We start from the raw sequence: 27,658 nt of genomic DNA on the forward strand, positions 1-27,658 counted from the left end.
CAGAAGTCTTGATACTCCAAGCTCCATACGTCTCTCCCGTCCGCGTCACCAATAGTCGGCAGATCTAGGATTGGATTATAGATTCTTCTCTCCTTGCCCAGTGCTCTGGCTTTAAGACCGTGCTCCTGCTGCTAGGGCCTGACTTCTTGACTCAGGAGCCTGAGAGGTAGAATTCCCATAATTGGTAGGCTGCTGGTTCCTCGGCCACTGCAGCGGAGGAGGATGGCTGCTCTCTTCCGGATCTCAGGATGCACTCTGCGGGTGTGTTTCACCTGGCAGCTATTCCTTTGCCTCATAGGTGGTTGCTGACAGTGTCTTTTCCTTTGTGTCCACTTAGCTAGAGAGCTCAACACTCCTTTCGGTTTCTCAGAAAGAAAGGTATATAAACTTGCCCGGAACTTCCCTAGGGAAACCAAGGAAGGAGGTGCATTGCACATCTCAGAGCAAATAATTGAATATACCCTGTTAGCTAATTATGTTCTCCCAAAACCACCAGCCTTCCCTCTCTCTGCTGCCTAGATATGCTTTGAGAACTCCAGGGCTGCCCCCTTGCTAAGTGGAAAGATTCAGCTTCAGCCTGCTTTTAAGCATCTTTCCCAAGTTTACATACTCAAAGGACCTTGACATTCAGAAACAAACACTCTTATGTTACTAGGACCCACCCCCTTAGAGCAACTTAGAGACCACCTTTTGTTTCTTGGTATGTTTTACTTCTTAATGTCTATTCCCCTTACCTTTCTTACCCCAAACCTGTCATCATGGTATTTCTTTACATCAGCAGACTTCTGTCTCCAAAGGAATTAGATAAATAACATTTTCTCTTTCTTTGTTTTATAATTCTTTACCCTCTCCCGTTATCTCCTGTAATGCTTACTTTCTAAAAACTTAAAACAGTTACAGGTAAGCCAGAAAAGGACTAAAATGCAGGTCTTTCCACTGCCCACATTTCAGCATAGAAAGGGAACTAGGAAGTGCTGCAGAAGAGCATTTATTGAAAAGAGACTGGGCTCTACTGTCTCCATTATGCGTTCATTTATTATTTAACAAATACTCATTTCATACATGTAACATAGTGGTGTTATTTTTTTTAAAGACCATGCTGGAAGTATCAAGATACTGAAGAACAAGAAACATGAATAAATAGTTCATGTACTCTCTGGTCCACCTTGGGGGTGGGGGGCATGCAAAAACTAGAACAATGCAGAGCAAAAGGGCAGTGGAAAAGGAGCAGTCAGGAAGATAACATCTTTGTTTACCTGAAGAAGGGGGGTGGATTTCAGTGACAAAGGCCTGGGGACAGACAGAGACAAGTGATCTGGGGGTAAGAGGAAGCAGTGCAGTTGGAGGCCAACCTTGGGGAGTGACTCTCCTTTAAGTAGAGGTGAGTGGGAACAATGAAGTGAAGATGAAAGTGAAGACGAAGAGGTGGGGGGGATGGGGGAAGATGGAATGAATGTGGCAACAGCATAATTTTGAGACCTGCTGAAAGGTGCTCAGGGAGTTCGTCTTGAGTAACCCTACTCACCTCTTTAAAACATTATCATTGTCCTTGAGACTTGAAAATCTAGAATGTTTTGAAATACTCATTGTGGACAATGTAATTTGTAGGAATTTCCAAATAGGAGTAACCTTGTTGAGCCAAAATAGCGTAAATTGCATACATTCTGCTATCATGGAGGGCAGCACACTACAGAGAAAGCTGATACCAGAGACTGCCTGATTTGGGGGAATTATTCTAATGTTTCCTAGAAGGTCTAGGGAGCTAGGGAAATGAGGACTTGGTCCTCCAGTGGTGGGAAAACTGACCTGGAGTCCAGCCTGGAACTGGAGGAGGCGGAGGGAGCAGAAGGGAAGAGATGAGTGAAGAGACCAGAAGAGGTTTCGGGCAGTTTCAGTGAAGACAGGCAGTGGACTCCACAAATGCAGGATGAGCGTGCCCATCAGAAACACTTTAAAGAACTTTGAAGAACTGGCCATCTTAGAGGTCCCAAAGCAAGGATAATGGCAGGCTGTGGTCAGTGAGGTGTTGGTCTCTTCCGGTTTAGTTCCATGTGTGACAGTTCTCTGAGCTTTTAACTAAGTCTATTCTACTAATACTTGCTACCATACAGATTCCAGTATTTATAATATATTTCCTGTTCCCGCAGACATGTTCACAGTTCTGTGGCTACAGAAGACTATATTTTGCACAAATCTGATAAAACTCTAGTATAAAGTTTTAGTGTAAAAACTTGTAGTGTCTATTAGTTTGGCATCTGACTTACTAAATAGAAAGCATTTTATTTTTTATACTTTAGTCTGCTCCTTGAAATGTTGTTAGCAAATAAATGTTGTTTGAGAGAACTCTACAAGTAACTATTTACAAGGAGGCCAGTTAGAGTATTTTTCTTTGGGTGAGAAATTGTAGATTCTCATCCTTAACACAGATATACACAAGGGAATATATACTGATGACAGATCTTAAAATCGACAATTCTCAAACCAGCAAAATATGTATATAACATAAATTTGTGGAAAGCACTCAATAGAGAATTGGTTATAAGTAAATGCAGTTCATCTCATGGACATGTTTATGGTGGTTAAGTTGCACTTGATCATTTTATGGCCCAGGAAAGATGGATTTGTATCAGCAGAGCCATCCAGTGACAGAGACGTAATGAATTTGCTCTTCAAAGATATGGAGTAATGATGCCCTGCTTTCTCAACATAGAAGAACAGAATCGAATATTTTCACCTGATTTATTTGGTGCAGTGAACTTCTATCCTTTCTGTCTGCATCAACACCTCATCCCATGCCCAGTTTTAATTTGGGGCAAAAAGACTTCAGTATATATTTTCCCCCCCCTCTGTGTAGGTTTTCCAAACTTCACATGCACCTTTTCGCACCTCCATGGGTGATGGTGTCTCCATTATAGAGAAGGGACTTAACTTTGACTCCACGTTTTCCTGTGGAGAGATGACACATGTGGTTGCCTTGCCCCATGCTCCCCTCCCCCACCCTCTGTTTCTACAGTGATCATGACCGGCCTTTATGCTTTGTCATCCTTGTCCTCATCCTGTTTGCATGTTGGCAGAGAAGGAGAGATTTAAATGTTTTAAATAGAAAGTAGGAAGCTTGAGCCATTGCAATCCCTATACTTAACCTGGGGTCAGGTAAAGATCTCAGGGGTGAAGGATTTAGAAATCTCTCTATGTGTCACTGTAAACTTGTGTTATAGATATACTGAGAAGGCACCATACTCTCAGTGCAGTCAAAAACAAAAACAAAAACAAAAAACAGATCATCATTCTGTGTGACCAAGTCAAATAATCTGGCTCAGCTGAACCTCCAAGAAACTGCTAGAACATCATGTGGAGCCAGGATGGCAGCAGGCCCTGTTTGCCATTTTGAAAGATCTGGGTCAAGCCTGGAGCTCTCACCTGATTGGAAAAGAAAGACAATCTTAAGTACATCTTTCAGCAAACTGCCTGCATCTAATGTGATGCCTAACACGTAGTAGTCGCTCAATAAAGGTTTATTTCGACAGTGAACCGTTCTCCCACCTCCACCCCAATTACTGCCAAAGGCTCATTCCCTCAGAAGGCTTAAAAGTTTATAGGGGGGCAAGGCATTTATATAATTAATATCCACTCTATAAGTTAATTAATACAACTTTAATTATGTAACTGATATCCTGTGATAAGCGCTCTGGTTCAACTGCGAGCTACATGCTAAGGAACCATGGAGGACGGAATGATTTTTCTAGGGAGGGAAGTGTGGGAAAGCTGCCTAGGGAGGAACTGTGGTTCCAGGAGAGAGCTGTCTAGTCACATAGCACTTCAGGCTGTCTTTCTGTCAGCTCTGCACCCCACCCTGTTAGCATCCCACATCCTTTCGAAAGCACTGGGGGCTGATACCAAGAAAGCAGAAGGTAGTGCATTGGATACTTTTCTGGGGGCTCCCTCAGGGACTCTTTCATCTCCTTGCTGACTTGTTGGCTTGTGCCTAATGCCCTTGATTCTTCTGCCCAGGAAATCACTTAGCCAAGTCATGACCTCCCCAGTATTTGGTATATGCATGCTGTTAGAGAAATCGGTATTCCCTATAAAGGCAGTATTCTTGGGCCACCATGGAAAGAGGAATGAAACCCCATATTATGAAGTAGACTTGGACTAGCTGTTTCATTAGTTAGAGATTGTAAGTAGTAGTCTGACGTAAACGAGCTGAGAAAATAGCAAAGTGGCAAAGACGGCAGTCCGAAGACCTACAAGCTAAGTGTCCACTTTACCTTTATATCCTTATCCTGATCTTACTTGAGGCCATCTCTTCTACCCAGAGAGATGAGAAAAGGTATTTCTGGCTCATTGCCCCTGAGAGCCTGAGCAATTGTAAGATAAATCCATCTTGGGGCTGGCCCTCTCTTCTAGGTCTTCATTTAGGATGCCTGTGTCATGCCGAGTACCCTTTAAAGGTGCAGTGAACACCAGCTAAAAATCCCAACTCTCCTGGAACTGACATTATAGTCGAGAAAGCAGACAAAAGGTAGGAGGTAGTGCCTAGTAAAGGTGTGACAAAAGGTATGAGGTAGGAGGAAGTGCCTAGTAGAACAGTAAATTAGAGGAGCAAGTAGTATAAAGATGGGAAAGGGATGCCATTTTAGATAGTATATCCGGAGAAAGCATCAACGAGAAGGTGATTTTGAGCCTAGACCTAAAGGAAGTGAGGGAGCTAATCATGTGAAAAGAGTATTCCAGAAAGAGGAAAAAAAAAATCTCGTGAAAAGTCCCTGAGGCCATACTTCCTGTGTAGCCCATTTGAAGTGTTCCAGATAAGCGAGGAAACTGGAATGAGCAAGGGAACGAGCCGATGGAAATGATGCCTAGGAGGAGACCAATCATAGCGATCCATGCAGTTCAGTTGAAGAACTTGAATTTGTGTCCTGAGACGGAACAGCTTGGAAGGATGTCTTCTTCGAGCAAAGAAATGACCCCATCTAACTTCATTTTTGGCAAGATGACTTTAGCTACTGTGTGAGAAATGAGTGGAGGGAAAGTTGGGGCAGGGCAGGGTGGTGGGGAGACTACAAAAGCAGAAGCAAGGAGACTAACTAGGAGGCTGTGAAAGATAACCCGTAGGAGAGAGGATGGTGGCTTAGACCAAGATGTGAACAGTGGTGATGGTGAGAACTGGTCAGAGTCTCGTTACGTTTTGGAGTTAGGTGGAAAGGATTTACAGTTTGATTAGACATGAGTTGTGAGAGAAAGAGGACCATCAAGGATGGTGCCAGATTGAACAGGTGAGGGAGTGGCATTGTCATTTACTGAGATGGGGAAGCAGGGAGGGGAGGGAGTTTGGGAGATAAAGTTTGATGAGTTTAGCCACGTTAAGTCTGAGATACAATCAGACATCCAAGTAGGCAGTAGGATACACGAGTCTGGGTTTGGGGGGACAGATATTGAGCATTGAGGGAATCATCAGCGTATAAATGTAAGCTTTGAGATGGGATGAGATCATTAAAGTGAGTGCAGGTAGAAAATAAAACATGGTCAAGGACTAAGCTCTGGAACGCTTTGCTGTTTAGAGGTCAGGAAGAAGAAGAGAAATCTCAGCAAAGAAAACCAAGGTAAGAGAGGGCAGCAACCTGGAAGCCAAATGAAGAAGGTGTTATAAGGAGGGGCTGTCAGGTCCTCACATCCTGCTGATAGATCAAGTAAGGTAAAGACCAAGAATTGCCGAGTGGATTAGCAATGTGGGGGTGTTGATGATGTTGGTAAGAGTAGTTTAAGTGGAATGCTGGGTAGATTGGAGTGGATTCAAGGGATAATGGGAAGAAGGAAATTGAAATATCAAGAATAAACTCAAGCAGTTTTGTTGTGATGGGAGGGTTAGAAATGGAGTTGTAATTAGAAAGAAAAGGGAGGCCAAGATGGGAGTTTAATATGAGAGAAATAATAGCTTGTTTCGATACTGATGGGAATAATCTAGTACAGAATGATACAGAATGAGAATGTGTTGGTGCAGGAAAGAAGAGAAATTATGACTTGTGGTATCTTTCAGAAGGCAAGAGGGGATGGAATGCAGTGTTTAAGAAGAGGGCTTGACCTTAACATGTCATGTCTGGTAACAGGGAGAAACATGAGGTACAGGGTAGAGGGTGGCATAGGAGACTTGCTTAAGGGTACCCGGGGAAGTGTTCTTCTGATTTCTTTCATTTTCTCAGTAAAATAGGAATTCAGGTTATCAGCTGAGGACAGGGAGAAAGTGATGAAAAAGCTTCAGGGGGAAAGATGAGGTAAACTATTTACAAAAGCGATATCTAAGAGAAGCGTAGATAGGGCTGGAAAAATGGGATATGACAAGTGGGAGGCATCCGGGCTAACCTGAAAGTGGGGATTGTGACTTTAAAAGAAACCAGTCAGTCCACGTCATGGTGTGTTTTTCTTTCACAATCTGCTAGGCAGGTGCAGGCCTGGAGTAAGCAGACGGTTGGATTTCACCAAGGTTATGGTTTAGTTATCAGTCCAGGGAATTTCAAGAGCAGGACGAAGAGATTTGTGGTTGAATGAAAGGGAACGGTTACCATGACGGCCCATGGTTTCCAAGTTGAGGTGAGTGAAGAAGCAGGGCAAAGGTTGAGGAGCAGGTCAGGGTATTGGAGGGATCATCTGGGTGTTACTGGAATGACCCAAGATTCACGGCAGGAGTTCCAAAGTGTTGGAGCATATGACAAGTGAGCAGAACCTAAGACCATCAAGAAATTAGAGAAGTGACTAAGTTGAGTTGAAAGCTGCAAGAAAGATGGACGGAATTTAGGGTCTGAAGGCATGAGCTTCACAGAGGAGGGATTTCAGAATGGAGAGAGGAGCAGTGGTTTGAAAGTTGGGTGGAAGGACAATGTCTGCCTACATCCCAGCACAATGGGAGGAAGAGTGTGGGGAGAAAAGAGTCCTTACTTGAGAGGGCTGCTAGGGAAGTGGATCCTCAGGGAAGAGCCAGACTTCATTTAGAGTGAAGAGGACAGGGTTGTTCCTGGAAGAGGCTCAGGATCTGGGGTATTTTGCTGACAATTGACGAGGAGCTAAAGAGGTACAGTGGAAGCAACCAAAAAGCGCCAGGAAGCACAGGACGGATGAGGGAGTCCTAGGCGTCTTTGGTGACTTTCATAACACAGCAAGGTCTCACCTGTGAGCATCCAGCCTCTTACTGCTCCCGGGTCACAAGTGTGGCGCCATGAACTTTCTGGACTCTCTTGGCAAGTAGACAGCATCCTAGCCCTTCCTGTTTTCCCTTTGATACCTGGTTTGTGTCCATCCAAAGCAGAGTATTGCTGTGCTCTCACCCTAAGGAAGTCCTCACACCCATGATGATTGTGGTGGCCTCTGTCACCATCCTTTGTGGGGTCTGTGGCAGAGAAGAAAACCAAGAGAAGGCCCCTCCGCCCAGCTTAGCTGCTGGGTACAGTGTTTTCCAAGCTTGAGTGACTTACATACCAGCTTTCAAAAATTACAGCTGCTGAGCTACTATACTGTTTTTATCTAATGATTTTTTTGGTAAATACACTTACCTTTTTTTCCTTACAGAACTATCCTTTTTGAGGGAACTCATCAGAAGAAACCTGCCACAATTAAAAAATTCATTGTAAATAAAGAATACATTGGGGCACCTGGGTGGCTCAGTGGGTTAAGCCTCTGCCTTTGGCTCAGGTCATGATCTCAGGGTCCTAGGATCGAGCCCCACATCCGGCTCTCTGTTCAGTGGGGAGCCTGCTTCCCTCTTTCTCTCTGTCTGCCTCTTTGCCTACTTGTGATCTCAGTCTGTCAAATAAATAAATAAAATCTTAAAAAAAAAAAAAGTACAGAACCAGAATGTTGAAAATTCTTTTAAAAAAAAGAAAGAAAGAAAGAAAGAAAAAGTACATCCTTATATAACCGAAAATCATCTCACTTGCAACTTTGGGAAATGAGTGAACCCAAGACTGGCTGATGGGGCACCTGGGTGGCTCAGTGGGTTAAACCCTCTGCCTTTGGCTCAGGTCATGATCTCAGGATCCTGGGATCAAGCCCCACATCGGGCTCCCTGCTCAGTGGGGAGCCTGCTTCCCCCAATCTCTGCCTGCCTTTCTGCTACTTGTGATCTCTCTCTCTGTGTCAAATAAATAAATTTTAAAAAAAAGACTGACTGAGACTCAAGACTTATTCCTCCTGAAACTACCCACATGGGAATTCCCCAAACTACTACTTCTTCTTTCCTACTGATCCCATGTAGGAGAGTCAGGCTGAATGACAATGCTTGAGAAGGGCATTGTTGTCCTATGCAGGATACAATTTCCCATACGGGAACAAGGCCCATGCAAATGCCCTGGCTGGGAAGTAGTATGTGCCTTCAGCGATTGTGGCAAGAGTGAACACCCCTAAGGGGAGACGTGCTAGAAGTGAGGCTGCTGCAGGCAGTGGGTTAAAAAATTAGAATTTGGGTCTTTAAGATAAAAAAATGTAGAACTTTTTCTATGAGCAGCATGAAACTACCAGGTGGTCTTGAGGACTGGAGGTGTGTGTGGAATGATCAGATTTAAATTTTAAAAAGCTGCCCCATCAGTTGTGCAGAGCAGGGATCGGAGGGGACACATGTGGACACAGACAAATGGGGGAGTCCCTGGTAAAGGCCATTCTGGGACTGGATGGCCCAGAGTGACATGGTGATGATGGTGGTGGAGGATGGAAGGTTAGAGCTCCAAGAAATGTTTACAAAGCAGAAAGAGCAAGACCTAGTAGTACCTGTTGGACTGCTGGTCATGTTGGCCGGGGGGGGGGGGGTACGGAGGAGATCAGGCGTGGCTTCAATGTCTGTCTGGTGGAGCTTGCTGGATGGTGTAGTGAAATGGACCAGACAAGAGCTGAAGTTGAGACTAATAGCGAGCACTTGAAGTTTGGTTATAGACAAGATGACTTTAGAGTTCTTGTGGTGTGACATGTAAAGAATGACACCTCTAAGTTGAGTACATGGGTCTAGAGCTTAGAAGAAAGTTAGGAAATGTAATGGGAATTTGAGACTCATTAGCCTGTCATTGTCAAGGCTGGTGGGGTCACCCAGCCTCCCATTGTCTTGTGACCTTGATATGTGAGCTGATGTGCCACAGGGCCTTTACATGTGTACCAGTCAGCACATTCAACAGGAACGGTAAATTGAACTACCAGTTAAAGGCTGGATTGAGAATTCCTCCTCAAAAATAAAGCAAAAATATATTGCATGTTTTTATGCTAATAATTGAGATACAGAAATTTTGTTTTCTCATTTTTCTTTGTCTTCTTTTCTCCTTCCATCTCCACTTCCTCCTTTTTTTCTCAGTCTTTTCTTCTCTCATTTTTTTCCTTCCTGTCCACTATGGTGGCATGTGGTAACCTACACTGACACTTTACATGGGCATGGTGCCATAACAGAAAGGTCACCCTTTGGGATTTACTTTCCTCAACCCAGGTGGAGGGTTAAGGGACCCTTTTTATAAACAAGTAAGAGATAACTGTTTGTCTCTCATTTTACATGAGCACATACTGCTTATAAGCAGATTTGAGAACCAGAAATGCATCCTTAAGTAGAGTACGCTTTTATTTATAAGTCTTATTTATGCAGCTAGATTAATGTTTTCGGTTCTGGAGAAATTTTACATGCTAATCACTTTTTGTTAATTTTAAAATTATTTTTTTTAAAAACGCTAGTCATTTTTTCCCTTTAATTAATGCTGATTTATTTTGATTTTCCCGGTTAATAGATTACTGTCCTAGATGAGACATGGACCGTATTCAGACGCTACAGTCGTTTTCGAGAAATGCATAAAACATTGAAGTTAAAGTATGCAGAGGTAAGTTATAAAATAATTATCTCCAATTAAGAACATTTATTTTATAAAGCAAATGAGCTGATTGCATTATCAATGCTCCCCCCCTTAAGTATCAGCTTGTAAGTGTCACCAAGTTTTATTGCAATCACTCATCTGTCGAAGGTAGCTTTTTAACTTCTGTTCTTCTTTCCAGTTCCATTCTACGCAATTGAAACATTTCCTAAACATAAGATTTTGAAAGTGATAGTAAGGTGATGGTAAATGAATTCTATCCTTTTCATAAACTTTACAGTGCATTTTAAATAAATATTTTAATCAATTTATAACTTTTGAACTGTAAGACCTAGTAAAATGAAATAGTAATAAATCCCTCAATAGAGATTTGCCTTTTCTTCTCTTAAAAAAAGACTGTATTAATGCTTAGACTTCTACTTAATGAGAAGTTAAGTCTTAAAAGTTAATTTTCCACCAGACGTGGATGGGAGATAGATTGTTAGAATGGAATTATCTAGAAGCAAGGAGGCATTTCATACATCTGATCTGATATGGGGAGTCTGTTGATACATTGTTATTCTTTTCCTCTTTAGACAAAGACTGGTTTTTAAAATACATCTTCCTTTAGGGTACCCAGATGGCTCAGCCTGTTAAGTGTCTGACTCTTGATTTTGGGTCAGATCATGATCAATCCCCATATCTGCTTCCATTGGAGAGTTTGCTTGAGGATTCTCTCTCTCTTTCTTTCTCTCTCTCTCTCTGCCCCTAACCATGCCCCGCCTTCACACTCAGTCATTCTCTCACAAATAAATAAATAAATCTTAAAAAAAGAAAAACTTTTTAGCAGAGAAAATTATTCCTAAAATTAATGTATATCTTCCAAGTGAATATTTATTTATTTACTTTTATTTCAACTAAAGGAAACCTTGTATCAGCACAGCTCTTTGGGAATTTTGGGTTGAACTCACTACAGATCAGTCAGTAGTCACTGTCTAATGCCTGCTTTCCCTAAGTATTGCTTTTCAGCACTATTTTTATAGTTTCTTATGATATCCTAAAAAATACCTTAGTTGGACATTTTTTTCTAGTTCAGTTCACATTAAATAACTGATGTTTTCTTAACCTTTCCATGCCTTCTCCTCTTCCTTATCCCGTATAAATATAAAGAAATTTCCTTTTTGTAAATAAGATGGTTCCTTGAGTTCTGGTAAAATTGAATTATCTGAAATCTGGTTATTAAGTATTAATAGTATTCAATTAAAAATTGAAGAAGCTTCAGGTAGGAATTTTAGTTCAGTGTTCCTCAGGAAGCTTCAGTTCCAGAAGCAGCTGCATCAAAGTCAAGTTATTAAGTTTCTGCAATTTACTCTTCATGTCCCAAGTTAACATTGATAATAAAAATTGGAAGTATCATGGACATATTAATGTATAGAGTAACTTGTTTTTAAAGTGAGCTTTGCTAGCTCATGACCGGCATCATTATAAGTTATTATCTCAATACTTTAATAATGTACAGGTATTCATATTAACTTACTAAGTTCCCTGATGATATAATGTGTATATATCATATCAATATAATATATATGTATCATTCATTCCATGATTTATTTCATATCCATTCTTTCAGTGACATAAGTTCAGGGCCATACTATGTAGGCAAATTTCATAAATTCTAATAATGGAGTGGTGGACAATAACAAAAATGTCTTCTCGTATGTATCCACAACTCCTTTGGACAGACTGATGGTCAACAAGGAAAATATAATAACTAGCACTTGATGAGTTCATGTGCTATGTGACGATTACCATCTTAAGTGAGCTACATGCCTTTGAGGAAGAATAACGGCAAAATGTAATGGGGCAGAAGGGGTTAGGCATTTTAGTACATGGTTGTTTCAGGGTTGGCTTTCTGACGAAACTACATATTAGTTGAAATTTGAGTCCAGAGAGATGAGTTTACAAAGAATGCATGGCCCTAGTCAGTGTTTTTAAAGAAAACTTCAAAACAAACAGAAGCAATTTTTAAAAATATAATAGAAGAAAATACACCCGAGGTTAACAGTGATGTAAACATGTAAATCAAAGAGGTTGCCTGTTAGCAAATAAAATTAATGAACAGAGTTGATCACATATGTAAAATTCTTCTCAAGGAAAGAGAGTATATTACACACCTGCTGAAGAAAGTTAAGTGACCTTCGAATGAGGGAAATCAAGCTGATCTCATTCATTCAGTCAGTCGTAAGTCTGTATTGAAAGACTCCACATTGATCACCACTGTGAGCATGACGGCCACATTCCCTCCTCTCACAAAGCAGAGAGAATGAGCAATAAACAAGCAAACCAATAAATAAGATAATTTTAGACAACGTTAAGTGCCGAGGCAGTGTGATAGCATGATAATGTGGTCTGATAGCTGGACACGTGGGGAGAAATCTGAATGTTAGAAAGGAGGCAAGCATGAAAACCTGGGGGTAAGCTTATCTTCAGTAGAGGGAACAGCAAATGCACAGGCCCTGGAATAGGACCACACTTGGCATGTTCTGAGAACAAAAAGACCTGGGAAGTGTCAGGTGTAGTAGAGATGAGGGCAGGGAAGTCGGTAGGGACTGTATCATGTAGGGTCGGAAGTTCAATCCCGTGTGCTGTAGGAAACCACGGGGTGATATCAAAGAAGTTCTGAACATTCAAACTAAGCTGGGATTTCTATTTTTTCTATGGATGACTTCTCAACGAAACCTTTTTCTGGAAGACTGGCTCATGATCTAAATGACACCCAGGATTGAAAATTGCTTGTCTGTGTTGAGTCTAACTTTGTGACACAATTTCTTTCTTCTCAGGGCAAAAAATGTTAAGAACTTTTTTGTGTACCTATTTGAAAGAGAGGGGGTGATATGAGTAGCTATTTGAAACCATGTGGCCATATTCTAAAATGCACACTGCCTCTAGAAAGGGAAGTTATGCTACTTAAAAAGGCTGAGGGGATGCCACTGAGCTTTGCAATAGCCACACTCTGGCTAATTTCCTCACAAGTAACTGAGTGCTAATGGTGCCCTGGGGCTTGTGTTAGGCTTTGTGGCTCATGACCTCCTATGGTTGGAGCCAGAGACTTGCTTCTTGTCACACAACTGGTCAGCAGAAGCCAGTGTGGAAGGCCAGGTGGTTGGATCCCATTTACTATTTCTAACCAAACAATACTATACAAATAAAAATAGAGGGGAAAAGTTGGCCTGTAAAAATACAGCAACATGTCATTGTAGATCTAGATAAATCTTATTCTAGTGAGGGGAGAACAGCATCACCCATTTAACATTTTCAAGATGAAGCTTAAATGTCAAGTTGAATATCAGCTATATTTTCTAACGGAAAGTTGACTTTTCCTTTTGTGCAGCCTAATCTTACTTGCTGAGTGTTCATGGGGACTTGAGATCAGTAATGTTTATTAGGTCTTCAGCAGTTAGGACTGCTTTTAATATTGCAACTATTATTGCCATCTCTGTATATAATACTAATCTTACTGAAGTAATCAGCTACCTCCAAATGATCTACTTGGCCTGACTTGTCAAAGTCGGAGCTTCTTCAGGAACGTCAAAAGGTTCAGATAGAGGGATGCTGAAAATTTTCTCTTACAGATGACTGTTCCATAGCCAAAATGGGAACATGTTTTATTTACCTCACTCCTTCACCAAATTGAGGTCATTACTTCTATACAAATAGGAAACTACTCTTGTTCTCTCAGTTAAGGGTAAAGATGGTTGATTTTTTTTTTTAATGGTGATACATACTAAATTTACCAAGTTATACAAGGTTTCATATTTTTAATCAAGCTGAGAAAATATTGAAAAAATCTGCTTGAATTCAAAATACACAGGATTTGTAATTATTTGCCAAGAGAGAGAATCTCTGTTCACCTTAAAACTTCAGTTTGATAAGAACAAAAACAACAACAACAAAAAAAAACAAAAAAATCCTTTAGTTTGGGTTATAGATTATAATCTTTTAGAACTCTGAATTATATCCTATTCATTCATACTTCCTTCTGGAATTTAGGCCTGTTTTTCCTGGGGGATATATCTCTAAAGAAGTTTAACAAGACAGTTCCTTTTATGGAAATTTTCTCTTTTCTTCCAGGGATGATTTCTTTCAGATCATAAGTTACATATTTATGGTAAAAGATTGAAATTATTCAGAGATGTGTACATAGAATGTGAAAGTTTCTTTTCATCTAGCCCCCGGAAGTAAACATTCACAGTGCCCTCCGAAGGTCTTCTTGGGTCCAGCTAACCATTCAGTCTGACAGGACTCCCATAGGCCATACTTAGAATTTTGAGGGACCTGAGAAAGGTTTAAGACAGATAGCTCTGCTTGCCAGAAGAGTACCTATGGGGACATCCTGAGTTACAAGAGTTATCTCACTCAGGGAAGGCTGGAGCTATGGCTTCCCACCAGTGAGCTGTCACTTCCCCAGTCTACCAACACTTTATCCATTTACCAAGAGATTGATCATTCTGCTAAGAGCAGTGGTCCTAGTAAACAAAGTTGGCATACCACCTTACCAGATTTTACAGAATCCTCTTCATGGACATATGGGTAATTTCTAGATTCTTGCTGTTGTGACTACCTCTCCGTGCGTGCATGGTCTTTTTTTTTTTTTTTTTTTTTGAAAGAGAGAGAGCTGGGTGGTGGGAGTAGCTGCTGTTGGGGCAGAGGGAGAGGGGAAGAGAATCTTAAGTAAGCTCCATGCCCAGCACAAGCCCAGCATGGGCTTGATCTCACTACCCTGAGATCATGACGTGAGCCAAGACGAAAGAGTCAGATGCTTAACCAACTGAGCCACCCAGGTGCCTCCTCTTCTTGAAGATATCTACACACCTTCTGATTCAGATAGGCATACTTCCCCTGTGAAGCAATTTAGTAATTGCTCCACTGTTTTTAAAGACCAATTTACAAAGAATCAAGATTAGGAAGAGAACACACAGAAACTGGGGAGACTGAGAGCCCCAGGGCCTTGCCTCCAGTAGTGACAAGGTTTTAAGAATTCCTTCCTGTCATTCAGCCAAGTCTTCTCATTTCCCTGTTTACTTACTTTTATTTCCTTAATTATTTATTGTATACTATATTATCTCCTTAAGGAGAAGGAGATCAACTAAAAACCCCTCAGGGATACTTTATACACACTTGGGTGGTGAACCAGTTAAAGCAGGGAGGGGTTGACTATTAGCTGTAACGTATGTCTGTGAAGACAACAGAAGGGATTTTGGATTATTACACGCAAAACAAATCTGTGAATTGAAGGGCCAAGGAGCCACTGGGTGCCATGAAATGCAGGCCTGGAGATTGAGGGCATGAGCAAAGCAGAAACCAAAGAAGAATTGGGTCCATTGCTTTTGTACAGTGACAAATTTTAAGAGTAAAAAAGAAAAGAAAGTTCTTTGTCCTGTATAATACTAAGGAAAAATAGATTGGCTGCAGGTGATCTCAAATCCTAATGGAGTGCTATGCTCATTCTATTTTCAGAGTCCCTGTCTGAGTAGGCTGAGCCCTCACTGGAGGTGCTGCATAATTCAAGGTTTTTTAAATTGTTGTTTTATTTTTATTTATTCGTTTTCCTTGATCTTAGCACTTTCTTCTGGATTTTAAATAGGTTTCCATTTTGTCTTGAATTAATTTGTCCTTTTGATAGACTGACATGTATAGTGCAAGATAATAGTTCCTTCTGGCTTTCTTTCTTTGCTCCCCTTCATTGACCTTGTATGGAATCTTAATCAAATTAAACCCTGTGTTTTCAGATTCCACGTCTGTACAACGATAATGCCACAGCCAGTTTGTAAAAGCTTGTGAAAGCCTCAGCTAAAATGTGTTATTGCAAGTGACTATGGAGTCATATGAAGCATCTGCTAGAGACCATGTCTCTGCAGTTTTATCATGCAAATCATTTCTGCAGTGCTCTTTATCTGTATGAAATTTTTTTTACCCTGTTAAAATCAGTAGTATAATTAATCCCTTTAAACATCAGTCAAGTTAGATGCTCAGAAACACATGGTCTCTCTTTGCCACAGAAAAGGCAGAGTTCCTGTTAGTGTCTAGTGTCCACGAAGTTTACCTATAGATCCATGTCCTAGTCTAAGGGTCCATCAGATCAAAAAACAGCTCATCAAGAAGCTGAAAAGAAAGACTGTTTGAACACCACGTTCCCTCTCAACCATTAGAGCAAATAGTGAAGACATAGTGTCCCTGCCACCTGCTTCCTGGATGAGTGGGCTAGTGGGCTCTGAACATAGTTAATGAAGTAGTAGGACAGGGGGTTGGAAGATGAGAGGGTCACTGAGAGCTGCTCATTCTAGGAGGTTCAGAGACACCAAACTCTGATTTTTAGAGGACTTTATTTAATACATTTAACAAGAAGCCTTCCCTTCCAAGTGCTGGAGCCTAGTGGGCACCTCACCTCTCAGGAGAATTGTCTCACGCAGGAAGCAGAGAGGCACTGGAGTTCCATCACCAAGGGCCCTTTTGTAATCGTGGCCTAAGAACGATTCCGAAGCAGGTGTGTGTTGGTCTGCCTAGTGGCAAGAGGATGAACCATAGAAATGGGCTATGTTATGGATTAAAATGTACCATCCAAGTAATGCTAAGGGATCTCTTAATGCCTGTGTGTGCTGAGAACCTAAGTCCCATGGAACATGGAATGGGCCTGTCTGCCTCATAACTGAGTTGCCACAATTAGAGTTGAGTTGGACTCAGTTAGAGTCCCCGAGCATCAAACAGGAGATCAGCCTCCACTGGCCACATCCCCAAGTGGGCTCCCTTCTCCCTACAGAGCTAAGGGAGAAAAACATTTTCAGAGCCTTCGAGTAAAGTATGAAAGATTGCTGTATTAGAGCAACTGTTCTATCTCACGTCTGACAGTCTCCGGGTGCCTAGTAAATACCAATGGGAGGAGGAAAAAAACGATTAGGCAAGAGGTGATTTAATTTGTATATGAACTTTCAGTTTGTGCTGATAGAACCATTTCTCACCATCTTTATTTTCCAAGTAATTTCCCTAAAGCAGCACCAAAAAAAAAAGGAAAGAAAAGAAACTGGCTGTTGGCCTTGGATTTGTTTTGGACAACTATTTACCATCCATCACTGAAATGCATTCTCAACAATTTTATAACCAGCATTCCAAATTTAATATAAAAATTGCAAATCTACTCACCACCCAAATTACAATGCTACCCACCATAGCCACAGGGAGCATCCAGTAAGCCTTAGATAAATTCACCTGCACCAAGCCCTCAGCCCCCTTGAATTTTTAAATAGCAAACAGCTATGAAGGCAAAAATAGAATGCTGCCTGCCAGTTTCCTGACCTAGTATGTTATGAGAGACCCAGGCATTTTCACTGTATGGTTTGCATCATACCATTCTCTCCACCTGATAAACAAACAGTATTTAAATCACTGCTTTCAAGGGTAGGGGTAGCTGGGAGCAAAAAGCATCAGAATTTGCTGGGAAGCTTTTCCAGGATATGTGGGCACAGGCGCCACACTAGGAAATTCTGATTTGGTAAATCCAATGTGGGGCCTAAGAGTGTGTAGTTAAGGACCAAATTCCCCAAACGATGCCCTTCGGGCCACTAGTTAATGTGCTACCTGTCAATTCTTTTGCCTCCACCTTGGGAGCATTAGTTGATTTTTCATTATTATAGGTCACCAGTTCTAAAAGGTAATTTCCAGGGACCAATAATCTTGTCAAAGTTCATGACAGGCGAGTTTAAGCCTAGAGAGTGAGAGCATGTGGATTGTTTCTTTGACCTCCCAAAACTCTGAAGCATAGCGTAGGCTGACGAGAAGACTTCTATAGCAGGGGTTGGACCCGTTTGCACTCTACAAAATGTAAGTTCACCATGGGTGATGGTACAGCATGGGTACAGCATGGTTTCTCATTTTAGACATGAGGACTCAAATGCCCAGAGTTTTGTTGCAAGTTGCACCAAGACTTGGGGTGTAGGCGAGGTTCATGTCTCCAGATTTCTAGTCCTTCTTTGTTTTGAGTCTCCTTCTCCATGACTGTGTTCCTTCAAGAAGAGGGAGTTTTCAGAATGCCCCAGATGAGACCACAGAGAACATGCCTTCTCTGCAAAAATCTGTTACATAAGCAAGTCCCCACGGAGAACTAGAAACTGGGTTTCTTCTGTGAAATGTGTGACAATGATAGGTTCCTGCCATGCTTCCGTCCCTGAAAGGGGCAACTAACATCATAATAAAAGATGGAAAATGCAAGCATTTGAGTAAGTCCAACTGTATATGCAATATTAAATTCTCACAAATCTGAAACATTTCTCACTTTCAAAAATCATTGCAGCCCATATGAATGTCCTCAAATCTGTCTTTCCTGGCTCATGCCTAAATAAAATTGAGACTGGCTTTGGGAGGAGTAAGATTTTACGTGGAAAAGTTACAATCCTTATGCCGAATATGACCAGGTCAGTGCAGTTTTTACTGAGTGCCCAGTGACAGTTTTATACCCAGGATGACTCTGAGTTTCAGCACTTCGATAACAGCAGGACAGCAGCTCTGTCAGTGGTGTGTCCTCATTGTAATTGCTGGCTGCTCCACATGGACCACCAGCACAGAGGCCTGCCTTGCTCCCTCATTCAGCAGATATTCAAGAAGAGTCACGAATGTGCCCGGCTCGGGGTGAGGCATGTAGCAAGGTATTCATAAATATTGGGGGTGTGCTTGTTCTCATATCAAAGGTCCAAAGGTAATTCATCGCTCCTTCAGTAATCCCCCTAGATTGTTCTGAAGAGTCGCTCCTTCATGCCTCTAACAGAACTTGGAAGAGAATTGCTTATTTGTTTGTGAGTATATTTCTCAGTGACAGCTGTTCTTATAAGGCCTTGGAAGCTGCTATTAATTTTCAGTAGTCAGAAATGCTCCCACCTCGTCAGCTCTGAGAATTATGGCAGCTCTTTGATGAGTTTTCATTATTTGCATTTCTCAAAAGCTGGAGTGGCTATAATTTACAGGCACAGACCCGCAGGGGGTGGATGTTTCAAATGCTGCCAGTCATTGTGAAGGTATGTCTATTTGTAAAAGACTGGTTAATTTGACCAATTAGAGTGCCAGATGGAAGAATCCCCCCCCCCACCCCCCGGTCTTTAAAAATTGGGTACTACTTAGGTAGCCAAGTGTTACAGGAGTAAGGGAAAAAAAAAATGCCTAACAAATGAGGAATGAAAATAAAATACACTTTTATTAGGTGGTAACAGAAGTCAAATGTTTTTCTTTCATTAGTAAAGATTCCACACTTTATTAGTTGTTTTCAGTTTTCTTTCAGTGATTTATAATCTAGTTTCAGCAGCTTAATTGTTATAAAATCATAAAACAGAAGCAAGACTTTTTATCACTCATTTAAATTTTTGTATAAGGGCCGCCTTTATTTATATCCAGAGGAATAGCGATGCCATTTATCAAAATCTGTGCTGTCTGTTGCCTCTGAGACCACCTGGACTTAATAAGGGGCTGGCTAACCTAAAAAGTGAACTTGGCCAAAAGAGAAAGGCTTATAGGAAAAGCAAACTTTTCCATTATGTATAATTTGTCTTCTTGATGGCAGCAGAGGGGCCGACCTATCTTATTATAATCTAGTCAACATTGAAGTCAGGGTTTGAGCGTGATGGGTCTTTGAAGGTAATTGGGCTGTGTCAGTTCACCGGGAATCAGAAAGAGAAAAAGCAACTTGGAGATGAACATTTCACTCTGAGATCATTAAGAAAGATTACAAAGCAACAGAGAATGCTGACTACGTTGCTGATACATAGATACGTGGCTAGCTAGCATGATGGATGAATAGATTCTCAATGCTTTCATTTTCCTTAAACTGAGATTCACACATAATTCCATAAAGTGGCTGTTAGTTATAAGCAGCTACTAGGTGTCTTATCTGACTTTGTTGATTGTTCTTCATGTAGATCTGTTGTTCAATCTATAAAATTAGAGGCCCATTGTTCAGAATAAAGTTAATAACGGGTTTTTAGACTCCACAATCACTGAAGAAGGGAAAGACAAATTTCACTGGAAATTGGTAGGCCTCAAAATTACTGATTTCATTCTTCTAATGGCTTTTATTTCAGTCTTTTTGTCTTTAGAATATGTTTTACTTACTGAATTGCAGAACAAGCTTGTCATAATGTTTCTCTTAGGCCAAAGAAATGTGCTGTTTTACCCTCATTTGTTTGTTTCCTGTGTTTTAGTTTGCATAATCACATTTCATAATTATACAAAGTAGGCCATAGGGCTCCTAAGTTTTCTTCCAGTGTTCTCCAGGACTACCATGTCTTCCACAGATATCCAATTTATTTGATCTTAGTCATGATTTTTAACTTTAACGTACAATTTTCCCATAAGGGCTCAGATGTCTTTACATCATTTCCCACTTCTGCGGCAGGGATAACGGCTGCAGCAGGAAGAGGTACCATTTTAAGGGATTTCTCATGAATCCTGCATTCCCATTTGTGTCTGTCCTTTTCCTGTTCTACAACCTCTTCAGAAGTCACATGCTTCATTACTGTATTGGGCCCTATTTTCCTTCTTGGCCTGCCTTGGCCTGTCTTCAGATAAGAATGCGGCAAAGATCTGCAGGAAGTCAGTACAGTCCTCAAAGGCAGTACAGCCAAGAGAATAGGCAAAACATCTCCTGGGTACCTGAAATGCTACTTCTAAGGTCCCACATACAATTTTAATCAACGGTACTTGAGATACAGAATTTCAGAGCTGAAAGGGAACTTGAACCTCTTCGTTCAACTCCTTCAGGTTTCACAAGTGATAAAACTAGAAACTAGTTTTCGTACATTGTACCAGCAGCTCATTGCTGAACTGAGACTTGAAATCTGATTGCCCCAAATCCCAGGTTATTAAAAGAAAAAGACATATGGTGTTAATTTAACTGTTCCATTAAATCTGTAAAAGAGAATAATCACTTTTTATTGTTTCTATAAAAATGATGCATGCTCATTTATAAAAATTTCATATAATATAGGGAGAAAGCAACAGATAGCCCAAAATCATTCTCTAAATATAATTAATGTTACTATTTAATAAACATTATCTTAAGTACTTAAATGGATAGGCATGGATAAAAGGATGGATATGTAAGTTGGGAAAAAAATTAAAATGAGAAAAAGAAGAAAGAATGCAATACCTTTATAACGTTAGGTTCATTCTAGATATCCTATCTTTAATTGCTAACATTAAATTTAATTTTACTTGAAGGTGTCAGAAGTGAAAGAAAATGAAATAAAACTGAAGAAATTGCTGAACTTCAAATTAAATGTTGCTCTGCCAGAAGTTATAAGTTCTCTAAAATATATGTGACTTTAAGCAGAAGGATTATAAACAAACATAAGAATGTGAGTTGCTAGTTTTCAAATGTGTTTCCATTTTACAAATTATCACTTGTGTTTCCCTTTTATGAACAATCAGTTGACTTTTGAGCATGCATTTGAAGGTCCTAGCAGAGGAGTGCAGCTACTCGTATACCCTTGACCGAAGAACAGTCCTTCCTCTAGTGGGGGAAGTCATCCTCTATGACTGACCAACTGGACAGGAAGCTTCCAGGGGGAGGGACGCACATGGAGCAGTGAGAGAGGAAGGGGACACCCGCCTAACCAGCCAGATCAACTGAGTCAGCTCTGGCGAATTGTAGGGTGACAGAGGCCCCAGCCAGATCACTCTCACATCCACCAACTGACTCTTGTAACAAAGACAAAATTAGCACGCTTTAACTCCCATCTTCTGAATTTTAAAAGTAATTTTATATTATTATTTTACATTGTCAATTATATAGCATTCACATTCTTTTATACCTAAGCCAGATATATTTCCCTCTTGGTTGTGAGTTTAAACAGAGACAGTGATTACTTTACCATCATTTCTTCATTCCTGAGATCTTTATATGGTGCTGCTCTTGGTTGGTTATTTTTAATCATCCAGTACCTTTTGGAAAAGATGCCCCTTGATGTGTTTTGAGTTTTTACGTGCAGAGAGAGAATGTCTCTCTGTGGCCTGCACACTTGAAAGACACTTCGGTTAGGTCTAAACCAGTGGGTCACATTCCCTTTCCCTTAGCACATTTCATGTTGGGTTATTTTCTTTATGTACTTTATGCTCATCTGTTTTCATTTTATTTATTCTACTTCTGTTTCTTCTACTGGGACTTTCATTCCAATTAATTTTTTTTTTTTTTAAGCAGTTTGGGGGTAGGGAGGCTAGATGAGGAGTAGGCACAGAGGGTGTGGTGGTACTGATTGTTCAGTCAGCTTTCTTTATTTGAGAATAGTTTAGATGCTTTTCGTTTGTTTGTTTGTTTGCTTTTTACCTTTCAGCATGCCCTGTTCAGTTTTTGCTGAAAGCCAGATATGGTGTATTGCCTAAAAGGGACTGAGGTAGATGGGCCTATTGGTGTGAGGTTCTAGGTTCCCAGGCTGGGATGCAGATGGTGTTTCCAGTTTGCTGTAGCTGTGGTTTCGGAAGCTCACCTTTCCCCCAGTGCCCTTGGTTGGGTCTCCCCTAGAGAGGAAACCCTTTGGGTTTTCCTAGAGACTTCTTCAGTATAATCCGAGGCTTGCAGTTCTTTGATCTGTAATCTGTTGTGCGGGAACCTCCCCTGATGCGTGGCGAGGTGTGGCAGGAGGGGAAGGCCTTTGATCAGGTTTCCTTTTCCAGTGAGCCTGCTGTTGGGCATTCCACTCTCCCTAGGTTGGTTAGGCTTTGGTTACCCAATGTAATGGTTAGATTCCAGTAAAAGAGTTTCCCTTGAGTGCAGGCTCTGGATATATTTCAAAATGGTTACTTTTTCTCTCCTCTTGCCAGAAAGTAGTGGATTTTTTCTGTCATCTCCCAGTGAAGACATGGGTGGAGGTAAAAGTAACAGAAGTATGTGGACCCCACCCAGACACCAAGCTTGTAAGGCAAATACCGCTCTGCACTGAGCCTCCAGTAACTCCCGGGTTACATCTGGAAGGTTTCCGGACTCTTCCTGGCCCCAGTACAGGCTTCTGCGCCCACGAGGCTGTTATTCTGTCTCCGCCTACCTGTCTCCCCAGTTTGGGGACATCAGTTTGCCCATAGCCTCAGTTCTCGGACGGATCAAAGAAGAGCTGTTGAGTCTTTCAACATCTAGTCTGTTCAGCCTGTTTCTTGTTGTGAGGACAAAGACGATGGCTTCCAAGCTTCTAACGTGTCACATCAGAAACCAGAGATTCTATTCTAATAGCCTTAGATTTACGGCTTCCCTATTATTAACAGCTTACATGTGTATAGTACCTACGTCACAACAAGTGAACTAATACTGATACGTTATTATTAACGCACATCTAATATTTGAGAGAGAGAGAGTGCACACAGGTGGCAGGATGTGGGGGAGTGTGGGGCAGAGGGAGAAGCAGGCTCCCTATGAGCAGGGAGCCTCTTTGCAAAACTTGATCCCAGGTCCCGAGATCATGACCCAAGCCGAAGGCAGACATTTAACCAACTGAGCCACCAAGGAGCCCCTTACTTCTCATCTTTAAGTGAAATGGACTAATTGTTGAGCGAAGTAACTGGTTTATCACAAGGGCAAGGGGGGACAAATATTGGGGATAATGAAGACAGCAACCTACTCCTTACCTAAACTGCCTGAAATTTTTCTGAATTTCTTTCCACCAGTTTTTTCTTTGTTTTAAGACACTTGTTCCCTTATTTTCTGGTGTTCACGAGGGCTGTGGGGTCACTGTAGGGTCAAATGCTTTCCCTCAGACCTTTCTTCCCTCTAACACTGTGAGCTTCTCCAGGTTCTTCTACCCACGGCCCCTTCTTACCTTCCTGTTTGCTGCAGGTGTCCCCCACCTTCTCCCTGTCCCTAGATTTTTAGCCTCTTTAATCACAGTGTAGTAGGAATGCCCGAGAGTTTGGATGTTTGCTTTGGTGGATCACTCATGGAGCCCGCAGTTTGGAGGTGAGGTGAGGAAGGCCCTCAGCAGTGCTTTCCCTGGGTGCCACCTGGCCTGCAGTACGGGGCTGTGGCAGTTTCCTAGTCTGGAGACGGAGTGTTTCCTTTTCATCTCTTCTGTTGTTTCTGATGGTGCTTTTGAAGAAGATGAGCTCCACCATCTTTAACCAGAACTGGTTCCTTACATGTTATGGTGTATAGAAAGATTATTTTTGTTAGAATCATACTTTTCAACACGAGACACTCCCTCTGTGAAAGGTATAAGGGGAGAATGGTGGCACTTGTTCTTTATGAAAATGAAATCTTCTATAAAGAAAATTATTTTTCCCTTGTTACCGAATCCCAGTATTTTGATAATTTGTAGATGAGTCAGAACTATTTATCTGTGTCCCTCTAGAATTTAGCTATTGTAAGGAATATAGGACTTAAGGAACTGTGTTTTTTTGTTTTTGTTTTTGTTTTTGTTTTTTTTTTTAGAAATGTGGGCCACTGTATTTCCTTTGTCACAGGTGACAGAGGAAATCAGAGGAGCCTCTCCTCTACCTACAGATTGCCACTCACTGTTCCTGACAGTGTTTCTCATGGAAATCAAATCTAGACCATCTGCTAGATTAAAAAATGAGGCAATAAAAATGAAAATTTATGAATATAAAGAACTTGAGAAGAAGTGAAAATGTCCAGGTAGTATCTCTTACTTAGAAATCTCTGTGCAACATGAGAAACCAAGCAAGCACACAAAAGATGCTGCTATATGTTGGACATGAATGGAAAAGTCAGGGAGAGTTTGGAATCGCCCCCCTTTTAGCCCATTCTTGTATTGTTAATTTGTTGGAAATAATTACTTTTCAGATGGCACTTTCAGCAAATGATAAGAGTTTCTGTTTCTCATTTGTTTCCTTTTTGTCCATTTCTTTGCTTGTTTTGGCTCTCCACATACTTTATCCTGACCAGTGGCTCTGGGGATCTTGGTAAATTATCCTTTTTAAAAATTATTTGGACCATTTAATTAATTCACAACCCAGAAATGAAACTTACAGAGGATTGCTTTTGCTGTCTGTTTTAAAATAAATGAGGCAATCAATTAATAAAATAAAATAAAGTAAATGAGGCAGTCACTTCGTACTTGCAGAGAGAAAAAGTCAGTTTAGGCCTTTATCTATCCTAGGTTTTGAAACTCTTCCGTGGATTTTTATAATATTACGGTCTTGAGAACAAAGCAGTAATTGCTGTCCTCTTTCCCTAGTCCAGGTAAAGACAATGGTGTCCTTTTACCCTTCTGGAGGATGGCCTGATTCAGGTGACCGTGACAGAATGTTCTGGGTCAACGACAGCTATTGGTCCCCAAATGGCCTCCTGTACCACCTACCTATGTTCCCAACTCCTTAGCCATTTCATTGCCCTGGATATTTTAATATATTTCTAGTTTAGTATTATTTTGGGGTACTTTAAGAGAAATATTCTTTTGAAGGAATATCAGTTTGATATAGCCAACTGATAATCCATCAAATGAGAATTCTTACGCTTGGCAGGTAAAGCAGATGGGAATGTATCTTTTGCCCTAGTGGTTGCTTAAAAATGTCAAAAGTTTTATGCAGGGTTTAACCAGGTGAAATTGCTGATATTCAACCATTTTAAACTTACAAAATTGGCAATTTCATCTCATTTAGCCTAAGAGCTTATAGATAGCAAGGGCTAAAAAGCCATGTTAAGATTTCTCTAAAAAAGGAGAAATGGAGGTCATTTCCATACTACTGGGAGGAAGAGAGTTGAAGAGCTGTTTCTGATGTAAATATAATTATTTTAATGAAGGTGGTGTTCTTCTAAATTTATCTCACAGCCTTGCCTTTCTACTTTAGTTTGCCTGTGCCCCAGCCCCACCAGTAGCACTTGGGCCCAGGACCATGCCTTGCTATTGAGAATCACATTGGAACTTCTGCTTCTGGTCATTCTCTTCCTCTTTGTGTCCCTTCAGCTACATATAAGGAGAGCCGCCATCATTCTGACTTTTTATAGGGAGAGAAGTAAGGTGATAGGGTCCGACTAAACTTAAGGGTCCCAGGAATCCTGCTGGGAGCCTGCCTCCCAACCCAGCCCCTTACCTGTTACTCCCACTGCTGTTGCTCTCCCCTGTCGTGTTCCTGCTCCCTTCATGGGTACCCGTCCTCAGTGAGGTGCTATTAGCTGCTCTTGCAACCACGTTTAGCAGCTCCACATCATTTTTCTGGTTTGGTATACTTAAGGAAGGGTTACTTTCCTCCATCTGGATACTGGAGCCACGAGGACGTCAAAGGGATTATTCCATACATTGTGGGGCCCCGCTATGGCATGTGGTGAGACTCGTAGAGTCAGCGTCAATTCCTCATGTGGACCCAGCCACCCGGTGACTGCGAACTTTTCTGTGTCACCTAACTCTGGAACCGCATTTCCTTGTCTCTAAAGTTAAATGGGTGAATATTATAGTCCCCTGATTATATGCCTGAAAGTTGTTAACAGGTACCCTTTTTTCCCTAAAATCTGAACGACAGTATTACACATAATTTATACATACTTATTTCACAGGGTGGATATTAACAGCCCCAAATTTTATCCTCCGCTTCAGAATAGAGTATTTGCTGGGGATGACGGGGACATTTAAATGCTTACTTCCCACCTGGTTCAGCTGCCTGAAGTCCTTTTAGTGCACCATTTCTGATTGAGCACGCAAGTGTGACTATAAATTTCCCCTGACAGAAACTACATCACCTCATCAGCCATATAAGAAAATGATAAAACAACCAACTGTGAAAGCAGGCCTGCCAAGGTTCCAGCATCACCACAGTGGGGAGAAACACACTGTACAAGATAAAATCAGGGCTGGATGAAGCCCAAAAGACACTCTTGGTGTACCTGTCTTCTCTAAGCTGCAACATATGGGAAGTGTGTGTGTGCTTGTGAGGCCAGGGTTCCAGAAAACCCTGTGCTTCTCGAAGCCACATCACCAATCCAGGGATAGGAAGAGGGTCCAAGAGGAAATGGCAAGGTGCTTTCTTAGTCATAAGCAGATCTCTAGCAAGTAAGAACAGTAGCTAAACTCTCTGTGTTGTTACTTCACTGAATCTTCACAGAAACCTCGTGAAATTTAGTATCATTTTCTGCCTTTTCAGCAGAGAGTATTTAGGCAGAGAGAAACATGACTAGTCAGCTAGATAGTGGTCGAGCCAAGATTCAGACTAGGTCTGTCTTACCTCAGTGCCCATGGTCTTTCACTTCTTGAACTGACTTTAAAACTCAGAGTCAGCAACAGAATTAGAACCTGATGAGAGAGGGAGGAGAAGGGGTGGTGCACCCCATCCCTCCACAGTTTTCTCTGCTTTGGTAGAGAGAGTGCTAGAGTATGAAAGGAGTGAATGTCTGCCCAAATGAAGTAAACTTTAGAAAAGGGCCATAAAGTCATCAGAGATACCTTGAAGAGAGTAAAAGGGAGAATTACTCTAAATAAGAAAAAAAGATACCTAATAAAAAATGACCAAAAGAGTTGAACAGACACTTACCAAAAATGACTAATCAGATGGTCAGTGTGTATGTGAAAAGATGCTCAACATCATTAGTCATTAGAGAAATACGAACATGAACCACAGTAGAAACTACTGCATACCCACCAGAATTGCTAAGGCGAGAAGCCACAGCACTAGATCTTGGAGCTAATGGGAAGCAGTTGATCTCTCAGTCACTACTGGTGGGAGTGTCAGGTAGTTAAACCACTTCAGAAAACCATTTGATCATTTCGAGTACAGCTGAACACTTTCATACCCCAAGATGCAGCATTTTTACTCCCAAGACTCTGACCAGCAGAAATCCCCGCATAAGTTCATTAGAATGCCTTTGGGAAAATATTCACAGC

The 27,658-nt window shown here is 41.2% G+C and overlaps 1 protein-coding gene across 2 annotated transcripts in view; it reads left to right on the forward strand.

Moving 5' to 3' along the window:
- KIF16B (kinesin family member 16B) overlaps positions 1-27,658 on the forward strand; it is a 284,713-nt gene that overhangs the window by 222,446 nt on the left and 34,609 nt on the right. For both annotated transcript variants that reach the window (XM_059406507.1, XM_059406508.1), the window contains one exon: positions 9,747-9,836. In XM_059406507.1, the coding sequence (XP_059262490.1) occupies positions 9,747-9,836 (90 nt within the window). The remainder of the gene's footprint in view (positions 1-9,746; positions 9,837-27,658) is intronic.

The sequence above is a fragment of the Mustela nigripes genome, chromosome 7 (genome assembly GCF_022355385.1).
Source record: "Mustela nigripes isolate SB6536 chromosome 7, MUSNIG.SB6536, whole genome shotgun sequence".
NCBI classification, from domain to species: Eukaryota; Metazoa; Chordata; class Mammalia; order Carnivora; family Mustelidae; genus Mustela; species Mustela nigripes.